We start from the raw sequence: 18,723 nt of genomic DNA, 5'->3' as shown, positions 1-18,723 counted from the left end.
ACTTTTTTTGTTTTTCTTTGAAATTTGAGTACAACGATCTTAATTAGCAAATCCCCGGTTGTACTTGAGTAATTCGAAAACGAAAGTACATACAGAAAATTCCAGGAATTCTCCGTTAGCCTCGTTTTCAAATTACTTTGCAAAATCCGTGCAAGATTGCAGACAAGTTACGGACACAACAACACAAGTTTTGGTTTATGCAGAAAGTCATAAACACCTGCAAACTGTAAACACCCGCCAGCTTGCCCCCCTTCGTTCTCTATTTCCACAAACTCTTTCACTAAATTGCTGAAGTATGTCGACAATGAAAACTCTTCAGGTAGACGAAGGGGTTCCAGCAAGTCCTGGAAGAAGAAGAAACGTAAGTTGAATATTTCCATTATTTTTGTCAGTCTTTGGTTTGCTCTAAACTTAAACTCTCATATCAGGATTATTATCTTTTACTTTACAGCAATACAATGCTGACAAGTTGACACAACACGTGTTGCATGTGTATATGTACAAGCGACTTTAAAACCAGGAAAGCACTTGCGTGGAAAGCTTGTAATAAGCTCAACAAAATCTGGCAATGTGATCTTCTTGACAATAACCTCAAGCTGAAAATTTTCAAGTGTCTTGTGGAGCCCATTCTTCTTTATGGTTCTGAAACCTGGACCATGACAAAATCTATGGAGAAAAGTCTTGATGGGTGTTATACCAATCTCCTAAAAAGGGTTCAAAATCTTGATTGGAGAGATCATCCCAACCTCGCCCAAATCTACCAAGGTCTCCCTAGAATCTCTTCTGTTCTTTTTTCCAGGAGGCTAACTTTCTCCGGCCATTGTTTCAGAGCAAAATCTGAAATCATTTCAGATATCTTATTGTGGTGCCCTACTGGTCTTAGACGCTCAAGGAAGCGTACTTTCCTCGACAAGTTAGAAGAACTGAAAACAGTTATGTCAGACCGTGAGCTGTGGAAAGAGGGATACTCGGTCAGTTAGGAACATTTGGCGAGTTCCTGTACGCAGCCGCAATCAAAAAATCATAACAACACTCATTAAAATAAGGCGTTCGTGTCTTTTCTCACTTTTTTTAACCTAGACGATGTAGCAAACAAAGTAAGTATAAGCACACTGTGCTTTTAATTGGCTGAAATTTTTTTTCGCGTCGGAAAAACTTTTTCAAACTTTCAGCAATGATTGACCAAACTATTATAATGAAAATTATCCAGCGCATTTTTTATCTTCTTACCTTCTTCATCTTCATTGAAGCACTCGAGGTTTACTGAAGCTAAGCACATAAGATATTCTTATAATTATTGATATTCACTGAAACACCGTTCTTTGTGCGCTGAGGTGGAGTGCGTGACGTAACTCGCGCGGCAACTAACTCGCCTTCTGTTGGAAGATCATATTGGGCGTTTTGACGTTACCACCCATTGAAGCAGCGGGCGCCTCTGTCTTTCCGCAACTCTTTCCACCATTTTAGATGGTCTTAACAATAGATCCAAAAGGGCGCCATAATCTTGGAAGATGATTTGTTTTGGTCTCCGGCTTTGGAAAGTAGCAATGTTTTTGGTTGTTTTCGATGGGAAATGGTAAGAAACTTAAGTTTACAAGTGTCATTTAGTTTTTGCTGGTTTATAGAATGGCAGGATCCTGGATGGTTTCCCTAACTGTCGGTATTTCTGACCTAACGGTCGAAGGATGATGATGATGATGATATGTACATTGACAAGTAATCCCTGAAGAAGTTTTTATAGAAATCTGCAACAAAAACGAAAGTGGTCTCTTTTCTCCGCAGTGTGGAATCCATGCAAAAGCCATGCCAAAGATATTTTGAGGATCAAGAAGGTTACACCCAAATGAGGACATTCTCACGCCCAATATATTCGGCGTACTGTGCATGAATTCCAGACTGGTCTCTTCTACTGATTGCTTCCCCCACACAACAAGTGTTCGAGTAAGCCAAATCGCGTATTACGAACAACCTCTAAAGTAAATTGCTGAGTACAAGAGAAAAAAATCCAAATTCATAATAGCAGCCAAGCCCACGCTGATAACTATAAAAAATATTTGTTTTTCAATCAGCTATTGCAGCTCAATAAATCAATAAATAAAAGTATTTATCTAAAGTGAAGATTACATTTCAAAATAAAACGATTTCCAAACCAACCTTAAGTCAATGTCTGCCAACTTAAAATTTCTCTGCAGGGTCATAATTTTATTTAAAGATATAACACCCCTTTCTTAAATAAATGGACTCTTAAAGTCTTTCATGTTTGCCGCAAGAAGGGTGAAAAATTTAATTTGACCCCCGCATTTTTCTTTCTTTTTCTAGCCAGTTCCCGTGTGTGTTAGTGTAGACACAACTTTAATCCGGGGAAATGAAGCGTTTTCATTGATCTAAAATCACGGATGGTCACGTGACCAGAATTTTATCCATGGAAATGCGGCAATTTTGTTGTTTTGATTTGAGCAGGCGAAATTTCTGTACAAACCAAAATAGGGCTTCGTTGGAATACCGGTTGAAGCACTTGTGCCCAGCGCTCCTTCGCAGCTGCTTATCAAATTTCCACCAATATGAGGTTGCTGCATTTCAAACGACTCTTCCTTTTGGCACCCGTGACCTTTCAGCGCCTTGGGCGACGGGTGGCTGTAAAATCCCACCCTTCATATATTTGTTTCAATCCGTGATCTGTGGCTTAGGTTTTTTCTCATCTTCAATTTACTGAAGAAAGTGGGAATTTGATGCAAGATTTAGATTGTCAACAAAGTGCCGTAAAATATCATTGAATCAAAGAAGAACTTAAAATCTTGAATATTTTAATTTTGAAGAATAGGTGCAAAGAAGTGAAACATAGAAAAGTTTCATTTTTCATTGCTTAAATCGAAATGGTTTATTATTTTGAACAAACCCCTGTAACTATGGGCAAGCACCCCGTTGCTAAGATGTTGGCTTGAAATTGAAAATGAAACCACTCAAAACGAAAGTAAAATCGGCCCGTATTCGAAATACCATAATCTTGATATGTGAGTTTAAGTCTATACTGTTTGTTTTTTCTGTTTATAATAAAATTGCCTCCTGTTATATTGGATTTGCATTTGTCTTAAATCAATCATTGCATGGTAAAATACCAGTACCGTCAACTGCTCTAACTTGGGACGATTAGTCGAAACATGGGACTGGTTTATATCTTGTCTGTATTTTAACTTAGGGGACCCGTACATATTCATTTTCAAATTGATGTTATCCTCTGAACCCCCCCCCACCCCCTACAGATAACGTCAAGCGATGTATACCGAAAGTTTTCGCCATTTTTTACATCAAAGTTTTCCCGTGCAAAGTCCGTACTTGGTTGTACCCGTGTGTGTATATGTTCTTTTAACTAATGACCTTTATTTAAAAAGAAATTAAAAGCTCCACTTGGCGCTAGGTCCGTGCTGTGCTTTAGGCTTACCACCTTCTTTGCCCACTTGTGCAATGTGACTCCCTCGATTGCGTAAACAATGAAAATATGATGTAATGATATCATAGTGTGAACCAATGGGATTATGCGAGCAAATTTTAATGTAATTCATATATACATGAATATATTTTCGACAGCTTAAGAAGTATAGTATGGTTGGTGGTAAAACAAATATTCGCGATTTTCACAAAGAGGTATACCTTTGATTTCTTATAACGTCAAACCTAACTTTTGAAAACCCCCACCCCCTCATGTCATGTCAATTAGAAGTTTCATTGATATTACTCTTAGGTTCCAAATAAACGGGCCCCCCCCCGCTTGTTAATTTTTCGAAAATTTTCCACCCCCCCCCCCGGACCTTATTAGGACCCCCCACCTTTATTAATCTCTAAGAATATTTTCAGCTATCAAAGAGAAGGCCCCTTATTTTGCTCTAAATAGCCTGATTTTAGCCTATTGTACCTTATTTTTGGGGTTCAGAAGTACAATTTCCAACCCCCCGGCAATAGGTCCCCCCCCCCGTTTATAAATCTAAAATTGCCAACCCCCCCGTTTATTCGACCCCCCCCCCCCGTTATTTGGAAACCTAAGAGTATTGATTAAAAATTGATAGGGACAGGGTTGAGGTATCCATTATATCATTATTAATCGATATTATCAATTATTAACACTGTAATAATCGATATTATTGATTAAAAATCTATGGTGATAATTTAATTGAGTGCTAAAAAATTGTGAGTATCGATTAGCTATCGATTATCGTTTTTAATAGATATTTAATCAATCGATTAATTATTGATTAGCTATCGATTTTAATTGATAATCAATTTTATTGATTAGTAACGTCTGATACAAGTCAAGCAACTTTTGTTGATGACAAACCAAATGTTTCATTTTTCCGTGAATTTTGAGAACCCTTCGAACTTTTTTTCTATGTATGCTAAAGCATTGTGGTTTTTACTTTTTACAAAAGCCTGTGATCTTAGATAGCTTTCCAGCAGTATATAACACTGCAAACTCGGGCTAGACAGCAAAAATTGGTAAAGTGCCGAACGTTTTTGCAACATTTTCAAAATTGTTTTCTGACGGGCAAATTTGGGCCAAAAAACGGCTAAAAAACGGGTTTTTTGGACTTTGTGAAAAATTGGATCATTAATTTTTTCTGATTTTTTGTATGAAAGTAGGGTACCATCATAGGTAAAAGAATCACTATTAATAAGCATACATCAATGTTCTTAGTCAAATTACTCAATTATTTTTATGAGATAGATGTATTTTTTGCTCATGAGGGCTCACTTTTGAAAAATATGTGTGTTTAGACATGAAATTTTAGGCTGATTGGCGTGTTTTTATAGAAAAACTGGCCAAATTCGATATTTTTTTATAAGCACATTATCAATTACTTAGGTATTAGCTTTTCTTGAGGTTGGCTGTTTCATTCTTTATTATTTTTTGCACAAGCATGCGTAACTATAAACCCTCGAATGTAACGGAGTCCGATTTTCGAAAGAAAAATGTTTTTGGGCAAATTTGGGCCAGAAAACGGATAAAAAACGGGTTTTTTGGACTTAGAAAATTGGATCATTAATTTTTTCTGATTTTTTTGAATGAAAGTAGGTAAAAGATGGCTCAAGCAGATTTTTGTAAAAAACGAATTTTCAGCTCGAAAAACGCATCTTTATCTATAAGAATCACTATTAATAAGCATTCATCAATGTTCTTAGCCAAATTACTCAACATTTTGATGAGATTGATGTTTTTTTTGCTCACGAAGTCTTGAATATGAAAGAATATTTATAGAGAATGAAATTTTGGTTTCTAAACGGTTTTTTATAAGAAACAAACGACTAATTTTAATAGATCGGCACTATTAGGGTTCTGAATGATTGTTTAATGGTCAAGCTCACGTAGATATCAATTATATGTGTTAAATGCATAACCAGGTAGGTCCATAAAAGTATCACTTGTTTCACTTTTTTGCTTCTTTTGCATGGGAATGTTTCAAAAAAAAGTTTATATTTCTGCCAAAATTAATTTTTTTTTCATTTGGGGTTTCTCCTTTCAGAAAAACTTATTCTTTATCCATAAGTTTTTGTTCCTCCATTTTCAGAGGCCCCTTGAAAATGGGTCCTACCACCTTTTTTGACTCATTTCAACCTTTTTCAAGCTACTTTTCTTCAAAAACAAAAATAAAACTTTCCAAAAGACCAAAAATTTTCGAACTTTTTCAAATTTTTTATTTTGTGATGTTTTATGACGTCATTTTGCCTTATTTCCTTAATATCTCCTGATATATTCATTTTCAGATATAGGTTGTGACCTTTTTCTTTATCAGTTTTTCATGCTCTTTCGAATGGAACAAAAAGTTTTCATTTTTCATATATTTTGGTTACCATAGTAACCCATGGCAACGGGTGGTCACACCCGGCCCCCCACCTCTCAAACTTTGATCTTCTACATTCAAGGAACAATATTCAATCATAAAATCCCTTTGCACAAGCTGCTGCACACAGGAAGACATAGTGGCCTCTACTAAAATATGAAAGTTCCAAAAGGCGTTTAAAATGCATAGTTGCAGGGCTATCAAAATGAGTGCTTATACTTATCAATTTCACCTTCCAAATCTATATCTATCTATCTATTTAGATCGAACATAGGGGTGTTGTGATGTTGTAGACAATAGAATGAGACCGGAAGTGTGATTGCCTCTTTAACATACGAGTTGGATTCCTTAAGATATGTGGGTGATTGCCCTACATAAGCTGAGTTGTATTTTCATTTATTTCTGTTAAAAAAGTTGCTTATATGTTCCTTGTGTGTTCTTCTCGGAAAAGCCAATGGGCGGGGTGAGTGGGCGCTTTTGCAGGAACTACCGTGAGATCGGGTAGCTTGCATCAGTGGAGGCTTCTATGCATAGCCCTCAAATGAATGACCGGTCTGGTCATTAAAATACAAAGTTAAATCAAAACAAAAATGGTAGAGTAGAGCTGCGAGCGGAACTGCAAGCGGAACTACGTAGTTCTTTTGTTTCATAATTTCGCTGCTTTGATTGGTTAGTTATTTGTGATGGCTATGCAAGTTTCCCCTCCACTGATGCAAGTTGTTACCCGACTTCACGATACCGCTGCCAACCTTTTGTTGTTGTTTGTTGTTTGATGGTGTTTCAGCAACTGGTGTTTTCTTGTCAAATGATCGACTTTTTATACGATTCGTTTTATGACGCCAAATATTAAATCTGATGTGATGTTTCCATGGTGATTTATCGTCAGCTCATACGCTGTACTTTGAACTTCGGGCCGCAATTTCCCAAGGGTTTCAGGGTCAGCACAGGTAGCTCTAGATAACCAAATAATCAAGATCCCATGATATCTATCTATTTATATATTTTAAGTATATAGTGACAAAACATACAATGTTCGTTCTCCCTACACATTATAAGAATTTAACAAAAAAATATAAAATGAAAATGAGTTAATAATAAAATGTTCGTTTCTTTATTCAAAAATAGTTTATAATATAAAATTCTAAAAAAGCTCTTAATCATTTTCCCACTTTGACAACTGGTAGTAAAAGTACTAGGTACACCAAAAAAGTTTTATTAAGGACGTATCAGTTGGCTTTTTAGCCCTTATACTTTACATGCTTTTTATATGGACCAGGTGTAGTCAATGTATGAAATTGATCAGCTATAATAACTGTAATTAAATATAATTGTGTCAAGGTGTGCCGTGTCATAATATTGGATTAGAAAAAAAATCAATTTTATTATGCTTGAAGCTTTTCGGTGTTCATACTATCATAATGTTCATAAAAAGGATCTAGTTTACAAATTCAGCAAGTTGAAAATGTCATGTTAAAAACAAATAAAAGGCTATATTGGCCTACCTATGTATTTAATGCCAAGAAAATAGAAAGAAAAAAAAAACTCTAAAAACGTAAGGATCAAGGAATTAGACTCAACTTTGTTGTTCAGAGATGGTTTTCTAAATGTAATAAAACATGTTTCTACAGGGGGGTTTAGAGTCCAGGATATCAACCAATGGCCCAAAAACCTGACTTTTGAGATTTGAAAGTAGAAGGTATCACCCCCACTCCTAATTTAGTATCAACACCAACTTGAAAATCCCAATTATCTAAAAAAAGAGGGACCCACCCCCCTAAATTGGTATCGATACCAACCTGGAAAATCCTGATTTTCTGAAAAAGGGAGACCCATCTCCTTCATTCCACTGGGAACTTCTATTTTTTATTTCAATGTTTAGTCTTAAAGATATTAGATTTGGACCATTTAGACAATATAAATGTCTCAGTTTCTACCCCCTACATTTAGGGGGGGTGGGCGTCTTGGGTTTTGATGAACCAAAAGCAAGGGGGGTGTTAAAAGTATGACTTTCCTAAGGGGGGTTCTCAGTTAAGGGGGGGGGGGGGTCTTCTTAGATAAGGGGATCTTCCTTGAATTATGCAAAATTCCAATTTTTTCATTTATACTGATTTTCTAGGGGGGGGGTGTGGAAATTTTAAATGAATTTCCTAAGGGGGTTAGCACTTAAGGGGGGGGGGTCCTCTTACCTAAGGGGGGAGGGGTCTTGACCCCTCTAGAAAGTATGTGTCTTTTTGACTGAAACTTTTGAGCCAATCTCCAGAGCTGCAAATAACGGCCGGTGAGGCTGGACTTAAAAAATTGTTGGTTTGCCGTCACCCGACCCTAGATTTTGGAGGTGGGTCGGTCGGATGCAAAGATGCAAAGTTCAACATTATCAAACAAGTGATAGTGAAAGAGACTGAAATTGAAAAGATTAATTTGATAATCTTACATAGAGAAAACTTCTGGATCAAAGAACTGAAAATCTTCATGTCCCATGACATGAACCAAAATCTCAGACTTCTTCAAGCGAGCACCTAAGTCTGATCTACACATTCCATTTAACCCTCGCCTTTGTTTTCTTAAAAATCGTCTTTAGTAACGTATTTGTTCAAACGTAAAATAATTTTGTAATAATTCTTTTAAAATAATTCTTCCTGTAGAAATACCATGCCATTGGTTGAGTCTGAAACATGTTGGATAAAAAATTAAGCGAAGTGGGGCCACGATTTTATATACGTAGGGAATAAAATTCACTCATCAAAGCCCTTCAAATCAAACGGAAATTTTTTAATAAAAAAATGACAGATCAATGAATCCATAGGGTATAGTTATTAGACTCATACAGGTGTCCACACACCTCTTAAATTTCCTTGATAAATTAGCCTTCATTTCATAATATGTTTTTTCCTCTGAATTCTCCAACGATTCAGTCAGAAAAAATCCTTGAAATCCACCTCAATTCTATTTTCCTCATTAATTTGTAATAGCATGGTTTAGAGGGTGATTTTGGAATTGATACCCCTGAGAGGTTCATTGAAAATATTTTGAGAAATACCCCGAACATAGTGAGTGTATTTGAAATGTTTTCAATGAAAATGATGATGCTTTCTCTTTTTCACAGAGTGTTTTGCTGTATTTCCTTAGAAATGTTTTAACGTCCGAATTCAGTTTTCTTTTAGTTCGAATTCTGTTGTAATGATATTGATTTTTCAAAAATGTCACCATATTTTTTCAGAAAATAAAAAAAAGCATTTCCTTTACTACAAAAGGCAGGGCTAAAATTACGGATTATGTAAAAAATGCTTAAATGTTATCAGCCATATAGTTATAAACTAAACCGTGAACAGTTCTTACACTTAAAAAGTGCAATTATCACTCAGATATATTGAGTATCTAGTCAAATGCCTGGCCTGAGCATCATTTTTTGGGTGTATGAACGTATGAACTTCCAAAGAAATTATGTACACAAGATTTCAAGGGTTTCATAAATGAAATGTTTTTTGTTTTTTTATAAATATAAATTCATTCATGCTTCAAATTCACTTTCTCTCACAGTTAATAATGTCATTCGTATTAACTTCTCTATACTTATCGATCAGGCGCCTTACACGTATTTTCTTGTAGGTTATATAGCTGACACTTATAATTCTGCAAGTCGTATCGTTCTTAACAAGGACCTGGCAGTAGGTATTACATCATCGAAATCTAAATTTGTTCATGACAAGATAGAGTTGTTACTTGCACTTGGCATGCCTCAGGGGAAAACTTGTTTGTGCCAATTATATTGTTCTTTTTATTGAAGAGATCTGAAACGCTAAAATGTTTGAGGTTTTCTGAAGTGTTTTCCTTGTTGCAAGCTCGTAAACAGAAACTGTTTTTACCTGTTCCACACAAGCCGTTCAATCCTGCAAAATTGCATATAAATACAATTGGATGGCCTAAAGTAATGCATATAGACAACAAATTTTATGTAAACTATTGAGCTTAATATCATTTAAGAATCATTTTTATTAAAATTGGAGTTGAAATGTTTTCCAGAGCATTTTCAATCACTATTGAAGAGCAGCTAAAAGATGTAAGAAAGCTTTTTTTGTTGGTATAATAGCAAGTTGACGGGTCAGGTTGGAGTTTTTACAAGCTCTTTTTTGATTTGGTTGGTCGTTGACCTTTAATAAAACAATTCAGCTCCTTGTTCTAAAGAATGTGTCTTTTACTTAAAAATGACCAATTAGTAAAGTGTCTTGTGTAAATTCTAGCTCATCCCAACTTATTGACCAGACTTGATGGATTCAAGAGACTATCTTTTGCTTTTTTGTTTCTGAAGGGAAGGCTGTTGAAAGATCAGTTTCAAGCATCTTGTATATCTCATTAATTTAGAACTTTTGAAGAGTTTTAATTTTATATGTAAACCCATCACTCAAAAAAGCTGTTTTATTTTGATATGACACTTTGTTAACAAACCATGGAATAGGGTGTTTTTATAACCCAGTTCACTAAACTTCACATTAGTTTATGACAATAAAACAACCATCATCCAAACTCTCAACAAAGACATGACATATTGATACACGTCTGACGTAAACTATGTTTTTACTAAGAATTTGAAACAAGATTTTACTCGAGACATTCATTGTTAAGTTCAAGTTCTTATATAAAATCTATATCGTGGAACATTGTCACTAAAACGTTAGATACATTACACGCTTTTTTTAAATAAGAATATGTTAAGAATATCACCATCATGGAATTGGGCAACTGAACCAAAGAATGTCATTATTAGAGCATTTTCAATTATGAATTATTGTCAACTACCTCCAAGTAAGGCTCACTGCTTTCACAAAAATCCATTTTATGCTTTAGACGTTATATTTATTAAATGTTCAATCTAGTCTAAATTAGAATTCTAACCTAAGAATGCTGTAAGAATATTTTAGGATGATTTTCCCCAAAAAAGTTAAGAATATCCATCATGAAATGAGAAATACCATTCTTATAAAAAAAACGTACGCAGACTTTTTACTAATTATTGAATTTGGAGGTTTCCATCTTTTTTGATTAATATGTTTATTATGACTGATCTTCGAAACCCCTTTTTCTCCCTTGAAAAACCTTGATTGATCTAATGTGCGAATCCCCTAAAGAAAAAATTGTTTATGAACGAGGATTTTTCAGGATATTTCATTCAAATGTTTCTTAGCCTAAGAGGAAAATAAGATCGAAGGAGTTGCTGAAATTCCAGCGTGTATATAACCTGCTTAAATATGGATTTTTGTCTACTTGATATGTTTTCATAATTCTCCTATTTGGAGTAGGAGTTTCTTTATTTCATTTAGTTTGTTAAGCAGATTTCTCGATGAAGAGGAATCTTGTTTTTTTTTCTTTGTTTTTCATTTTACCAGGAATATGATAATTCTCTCTTTTTAAAAGGATCTTTCGGGGTTCTTTGTTTTGGTTTTTTGAAGGGATAAATTTCTTCCTAAAAAAACTAGTTACATGCAAATTCTCTTGAACGATTGGTAATTTGTTTTAACATTTGTTTTATTATACTATAAAAGTCTTACCTCTTGTTTTTAATTTCAACACTCTTTGACAAGGTTTGCTGTAGGGTTCACTCACATTGATTGAGCCCCGGCGGTTTCCCTGTGAATGAGATTATTCGTTGCGTGAATGCGTAAATTAGAAAAATCTGAAAATTCAATTTTTATTTGCGTCAATATTGCAGGATTTTTTTTTTGCGTGAATGCGTGGATTTTTCATTTTACTTCAAACTAGTGCAAATATAACTATAATTTTTCGAAGTTTCTATGATTTTCAAAGCTATTTGACCGATCTTGAAGAAAAAAGAATTTCGTTAAGGTAAACATTCGAGCTATAACGAGGTTCGAATTATTGAATCTTCACTGTAGTATATGTATATTTTCATCTATTGCAGAATTCGTACAACTTCATGAATCTGGCCAAAGAAGAAGCCAAAGACGTCAACGATCAAGATGTCAAATCACTCTTGCAGACTTGCCCATCTGAATTGAGAGAGGTATGGACCCTAGTTACACTTTAATTATTTTTCTGGCGTGGTTTTCAGGTAGTTTGTGATATAGCTCTCAAATTCCGCATTAACATTCCCTGGAAAAATGGCAAAATTTGCAAAAAGGCCATGAAAAAAAGATTCTATTGCCCTTGGAAAAATTGTTTTTTATAAAGAAAAGTGAAGGTCGACGAAGTTAAAACAAGACTTTATTTAGTCAGATGAAGTGACAGCTTTGAATTGAATGTTCTTAATCTTTCACCTGGAGATTACATAGTCATTGCAGGCCTTCTTTTCAAATAAGATAATTACTTCACTTACATTTAACCAACCTATATTTAGTGGCTTTCCTTATTTTGTAATAATCTCTACTCTTCATCATTTCAGGAGTTCACACAAAACTTGACTGGATTCCAACGGTTGTTCAATCGATTCATTGATGAACAAGGGCGGGAAGTGGAATGGAGAAAAATCTCGCCTCCGCCAGCCGCCTTGGTATTTTTTTTAATACATTTTGTTAATTTTACATTTAATTGCCTAGAAATTATTTTATTGCGAAAAACAAGAACACTCTCTAGGTCGTGCTGAGTTTTCACTCGATGAAGGCTGATAGTGCGCGGTTTCTAATGGTTTGATTACTAACTGACTAACTAACTACTGCAGTCATTCAAAAATTTAACTCGCTATGTTTCCAATGTTGATCACATAAATGAAATATTTTGCCTTTTCCCTCGGCCTCGCTTGCTAACTTTCACATACTCCGGACTTTCGGACCCTGCCCTTTTTTATTCGGCCCTCCTCTCTCTACTATTAAAAACTATTAGAGTAGGACACTATTGGTAAGGTTGATAGAAAAGACAGTAGAAAATAGGTGAAGCATCAAGCTCTGTTGAAAGGTATAATTCCAAGTTTCAGATTAGAAATTAAGCTCCCACCAATTTAGGCAATTTGAGCACCGCTTTGAGCAATCAATACTGATGGAAGGCCTTTTAGTTTTTCACAAGACTCATTCGATGCCTTATGAAAAGTTTATTTTAATAGATTGTTTATCATAAAGCGCGGAAAATTTTGATTTTGTCCATCTTACATTATTTTGGCATATTGCTGACACATAGTAAAATATTTTAAATATTCAGTGTTAAAACTGGATTCAAAATTGAGTATTTTGCCTGCTGCTCGACATTTCCACTGGATGATATTGCCACATTACTTCTAGATCAAACCGCATTCGGAGTTGAAAGTCAATGATTTCTCGACAGAAAAGATTCGAGACATGCTGAGCAAACTGGTGGTCTTGAAATTGAACGGAGGTCTAGGGACGAGTATGGGGTGCAAAGGACCCAAAAGCGTCATAACCGTGCGTGGAGATTACACATTTCTTGATATGCAAGTACAACAGATTGAGGTGAGAATGAATTGAATTTTTTTTTTATTTATACGCAGAAACTTTTATTGGAATTTTCGTGATTTTTAATCATTTTTCAATTTTCTGCCAAGTAGGAAAATTAGGCCTGAAAAACCCAAGAGTTATTTTTAAGAAAAACTTCTAACTTTTAAAGATTAACTCGAAGTTTTCACTAAATTCGTCGAAACTTTGCATGTGTGATTTTGATTTAGTAGCATTTTAGATGTGTTTTCAGAATAAAAAAGACTAAACGGTTCAATCCATGCTAAAGGAGATTAGCAGGCAGAAGAACAAAAATTTGCCATTCGTGATAATTTACTAAGGGAGGGAAGCACAAAATCATTGTATGCACACTGTCGGAGGAAACTTTCATCCAATCTCTAATCCATTCATATGTTTTCTACCCTATCCAGCATTTGAACAAAAGGTATGGTGTGAACATTCCACTTATTTTGATGAACTCATTCAACACGCACGATTCTGAAGATACGCAGAAGGTCCTTCGCAAATACACTTACGTCAATGTCAAGATTCACTGCTTTAAACAAAGTCAATATCCACGAATCTATAAAGAATCATTGAGAGCCGTTCCCACAGATATCGGCACCAGTGAACGTGATTGGTAAGCATACGCATGTGCATTGCAATGTCTTCTAACATTACGTCATGGATACCCAACTGTTGATTGGTTGCAAGTGACGTATTGACTGATTTTATGTCACTCACAACCAATCAGCTGTTGGGTCATTCAAAACTTTCATTTGTGACTTTTATCAATCAACCCAGCACTCTTACTCTCTAGTTCTAGACTTAAATTAATTTAGTCGTACAAACTTTCGAGAGCAGAAAATTTCGCGATTTTTGCGAATTTTGGCCTTTTTCGTCTTTGAAAGTTCTTAGCAGGCTAATTCGCGAAAGTTATGCTCGCGAAAAATTCGAAAAAGAAAAAGAAATGACGTAGCATTTTTTACAACTTTTGTCGAGTTTTAATTTGTCACTACTGGCTTAAACCGGGGTATTACGTCACGAATATCGTTAATTTCTGCATGTTTAATAAGCTATTTGGATTATTTAAAAAAGTTTTATCAGTTGTTGATAAGCTACAAGATTTAAAGATCTGATATTTTTCGTAAATTATGTCATTTACATCAATTTTCTTTAAATTTAATTTTTCAGTTGGTACCCACCAGGTCACGGTGACATGTATCAGGCCTTTTACAATTCTGGTTTGTTGGACCAATTCATTAAAGAAGGAAAAGAATACGTCTTTTGCTCCAATATCGATAACTTGGGTGCCACTATTGATCTGTGTATCCTTTTCGACACCTATATGTGGATTTAATTAAGTGCTTTAATCCTCAAACATTGTATCTCTTGATAGGCCTTTTTTATTATTCTCTTCTTAGTTCCTGTAATAACGAGTTTAAGTATTTGCACTTTTAAAGACGGTAGAGTGACTGAAACGATATGGATTAGCCCGCAATAGACTTTTTCATAAATTACGTCACGAACATCGCTTGCTTCATACTCAAACAATTTATATGGTGATCTTGTCCCTTGAGACAGGAGATGATTTTTTATGAATAGAAAGTATTTGTAATGAAATCTGCTGGGAGTTAATCATCATGGCAATAATTTCAAAACGAGGCAAGTGATGTTTGTGACGTAATTTATGAAAAGGTTTATTCTGACTCACAAAATTGAGTACAATAAAAGTGCTGATTTAACCGTCGTCCTAAGTCAGTCTAGACTTTCATAAATTAGAAGCTAGCCGTCGCTGTCGAAGAAAAAATACAAATATATAAACTCGCTAATACTGGAATGGAAAAAGTTGTTATATCTCTCAAGATGGATTAAATGATATGAAGCTTACTTCAAGAAACCATACAGGAGGATTGCTGTTCCCTCCAAGTCCGATACACCCTTATGTCACAGACCCGCTGGGACCCCAGCCCCACTGGAAACTTGCCCAAAATTTCGCCCCCGTTGGAAAAAATACCCTACAATTTCAGCCTCACTGGGAAATTGATTTCGATTTCATCCCTCCTTAAAATTCAATGGAAAAAAATTGTACTCCAACCATCCCCCACTGGAACTCTTGGGCTCATTACAATAGAATTTCCATTCCCATTGAGATTTCGATAGAAATTTTCATCCCAACTGATGGAATAACTTCCACCGGGTCTGTGAGAGAGGTTTGTTCCGATTGTCAAGTTTCACAAAACGATTCAAGTAAACCATACCAGCCCAATCATATCACTTTTTATTTCGTCTTAACTGCAACTTCTTTGAACACGAAAAGCTATTTTACACCATTTAATGGACCCTACCAAAACAGATACCGAGAAATGTGAATTCATAATGGAAGTGACTGACAAAACACGTGCCGACGTCAAGGTTTGTAGTACGACGGGGTTTATCTAAAGAATCCTGCATTTACTAAAAATAGACAAAAAGAACGACAAATGTCGCCATCCACAGCCCCGACCGAAAGTGACTGTACTACCCCGTATTCTTTCCTCTTTGTTTATCACAGAAATTAACTACACATGGTTTAAAGAACGACAAATTATGCATGCGTGTTACAATGCAGAGTTCTTTAGAGTCGAACAGACTACTTTTAATTTCAGGTTACATTTTGTAAGGAAAGGCGTTTTAGATTAGTAACACTTTAGTCCGTTAATAAAGCTTTAAAATGAAGTTTAAAATTATGATATTTAAGACGGAAGAAAGCTGAAACATTTTTCACAGCAATGGTTTTGACTCTTTGTGTCCCCAAACGAGCACCTTAAAAGTATTCCATCCATTCTTCATTATCATAGGTTTCAGCTTATCTTAAGGGAAGAAATTTTCGCGGAAATAAATTTTTGGCGGAATTTAATTTCACGGTTTACATCTCAAAATTCGGAAGTTTCACGGAATTTAATTTTGCGGTTGAGAGGATTTTCTGTTTGAAATATGTTCAATTTTGCCCTAGAAAGACCAATTTTATAGGTGATTTTTTTCTTTTAAATCATGAAAATATTCGTGTTTCGCGGAATTTAATTTCGCGTATTTGTCAAAAAACTGAGAAAATTTCTTCCCTTTTAAAGGTAGGTAAAAATTGCATTTGAATTATTTCAACGAAGAGTTTTATAGATATTTTTATTAACTTTCAGGGAGGAACACTTATCATGTATGAAGACAAATTAAGACTACTGGAAATCGCCCAAGTACCCAAAGATCACGTACGTTCTACACTTTCTGTTAATGGCTAAAAGATTCACTTTTTCCCTTTTAAGAAAAATTATTTTCTGAGCGCGATTATTTTCTGCACACACTCGAGTAATTTTTAGGTTTGCTCAATTTAAATTGAATTTGTATTTTTTAAGTTATCAAAGTATTAAAATTCATCACGAAATGAGTTTCATGTTGTAAAAAAACAAAACTATCATTTTTTGGATGATAGGTCTCGTCCAAATTTCCGAAAAAAACTTCTCAAAATTTGGGCAACACCCCAGAATATCCAAAAAATTGTTTATGTCTGAGATTTTAGTACTACTTCCTCTTTTTGGACCTACCCTAAGGTAGTCCTTTAAATTAACCCTTGTCCGTCCGTCCGTTCGTCTGTTGCCGGCTTTTCTCGGGATCGGCTCATTAGTTTTTTCTAATTTTTTGCACAATGATGCAAAATGGCAATGCCCAAAATGTGACGGAGCCCGATTTTCGAAAAAAAAAATTTCCGGCCGAAAATGGCGGAAATATGCCGGAAAAACTGGTTTTTCGGCATTTTCTCGAGATTTCATCATTAGTTTTTTCTGATTTTTTGCTCAAGAATGCGTATTAACAATGCCCAAAACATGGCCTAGTCCGTTTTTTGAGAAAAAATTTTTTCCGGCCGAAAATGCCGGAAATATACCGGAAATCGCCGTTTTTCTGGATTTTCATTGGACTTTTTCCACATAATTGGTTGTTTTTCATTCAAAAACATTATTAAAGTCTATTCACGATAAGTGTGCACTCTTTTTTCTTTTACCTATAACTTTTGAAGGAATTCTTCAATCTTCATAAATTTGGTATTGTTGGAGAGATATTTGTGAGTGGAACAATTTGAAATAAAAAAGTTTTTAAAAAAATTCTAAAAACGAAGATGAAAATGAAGAAGAAAAAAATGAAGATCCTTTAGAGAAGTGCTATAACTTTCATTTTCACTGGAGAGATTCTTTGATCTTAGGAGGTCATCACTGTGAAGAAATTTCATTAAAATATTTATTCAATATAAAGTTATGATACAAAGTTAATAAGTGATTGACCCCAAAAAATAGCAGAAAACAGCAGAAAACAGCGTTTTTTGACGTCAATCAGCTTATAACTTTGTTTGATATCTTTTGACTGAATGATTATTTTTGAAAAATCTTTTCACAATGACAACGTTCGATAATCAAGGATTCACTCCAGTGAAAATGAAAGTTATAGCATTTCTCTACAAGATCTTCATTTTTTTCTTCTTCATTTTCATCTTCATTTTTAGAATTTTTTCAAAGATTTTTTTATTTTAAATTGTTCCACTCATTTTAATATCTTTCCAATGATACCAAGTTTATGAAGATTGAAGAATTCCTTCAAAAGTTATAGTCAAATGAAAAAAGAGTGCACACTTATCGTGAATAGACTTTAATAGCAACGCCCACCATCAAGCATGTTTCAATTTTCAATAAAATTGATTTTTGAAGCCAGAACTTTCTAAAAATCGCCGGAACAACCGATTTTCGCCGGAAAAACAGTATTTCTTGAATTTCTTGAGCTATACTTTATATTTTTTCATGAAACTTTGCACACTGATGCAAAATGTCAATACCTAAATTGTGACGGAGCCCGATTTTTGAAAAAAATTCATTTCCGGCCGAAAATGCCGGAAATATGCCGGAAAAACTGGTTTTTCGGCATTTCCTCGAGATTTCATCATTAGTTTTTACTGATTTTTTGCTCAAAGATGCGTATTAACAATGCTCAAAACATGGCCGAGTCCGATTTTGAGAAAAAATTTTTTCCGGTGGAAAATGCCTGAAATGTGCCGGAAATCGCCGTTTTTCTAGATTCTCAAGGACTTTTTCCTTATAATTGGTTGTTTTTTCATTCAAAAACATTATTAATAGCAACGCCCACCATCAAGCATGTTTCAATTTTCAATAAAATTGATTTTACTCCCCTTCCCTCTTCCCCCATCAACAATCAATGATAAAATTTTATGTTTCATGCATTTTCGCAAAACGCTATATCGTCTGCCTGATTCTTTTAATTTTTCTCCTTATTGCCTTACTATCTAGCCTTCATCATCAGGTAGGTCCATTCAGCATGTTGCTTGTTGAGGGTCTTTTTCTTTCACCGTTATGTCCTCAACTCAGTTTTGTTATAAAATTCTCATTTTGTCATCAAATGTTACTTAAGCAAAGTCGAAGATTTATGAAGTTTACAGTTACTTTCGGCATTTTTTTTTTTCA

At 34.8% G+C, this 18,723-nt stretch overlaps 1 protein-coding gene across 2 annotated transcripts in view; it reads left to right on the top strand.

The window, feature by feature from the left end:
• Nucleotides 1-202: 202 nt before the first annotated feature.
• Nucleotides 203-18,723, top strand: part of LOC136798063 (UTP--glucose-1-phosphate uridylyltransferase-like) — a 28,156-nt gene continuing 9,635 nt past the window's right edge. Inside the window, exons 1-8 of one of the 2 annotated variants that reach the window (XM_067054649.1) lie at nt 203-361; nt 11,746-11,847; nt 12,226-12,333; nt 13,055-13,243; nt 13,657-13,865; nt 14,420-14,553; nt 15,546-15,640; nt 16,402-16,470. In XM_067054649.1, the coding sequence (XP_066910750.1) occupies nt 296-361; nt 11,746-11,847; nt 12,226-12,333; nt 13,055-13,243; nt 13,657-13,865; nt 14,420-14,553; nt 15,546-15,640; nt 16,402-16,470 (972 nt within the window). In that variant the 5' untranslated portion in view covers nt 203-295. Of the gene's footprint in view, nt 362-9,804; nt 9,889-11,745; nt 11,848-12,225; nt 12,334-13,054; nt 13,244-13,656; nt 13,866-14,419; nt 14,554-15,545; nt 15,641-16,401; nt 16,471-18,723 lie in introns of those variants that run through there. The other variant, XM_067054658.1, reaches the window with a different exon arrangement.

This window comes from Clytia hemisphaerica, unplaced genomic scaffold (assembly GCF_902728285.1).
Source record: "Clytia hemisphaerica strain Z4C2 unplaced genomic scaffold, Clytia hemisphaerica genome assembly, whole genome shotgun sequence".
NCBI lineage: Eukaryota > Metazoa > Cnidaria > Hydrozoa > Leptothecata > Clytiidae > Clytia > Clytia hemisphaerica.
The sequence above is the reverse complement of the archived record's forward strand: the minus strand, read 5'-3'. Positions and strand labels throughout refer to the sequence as shown.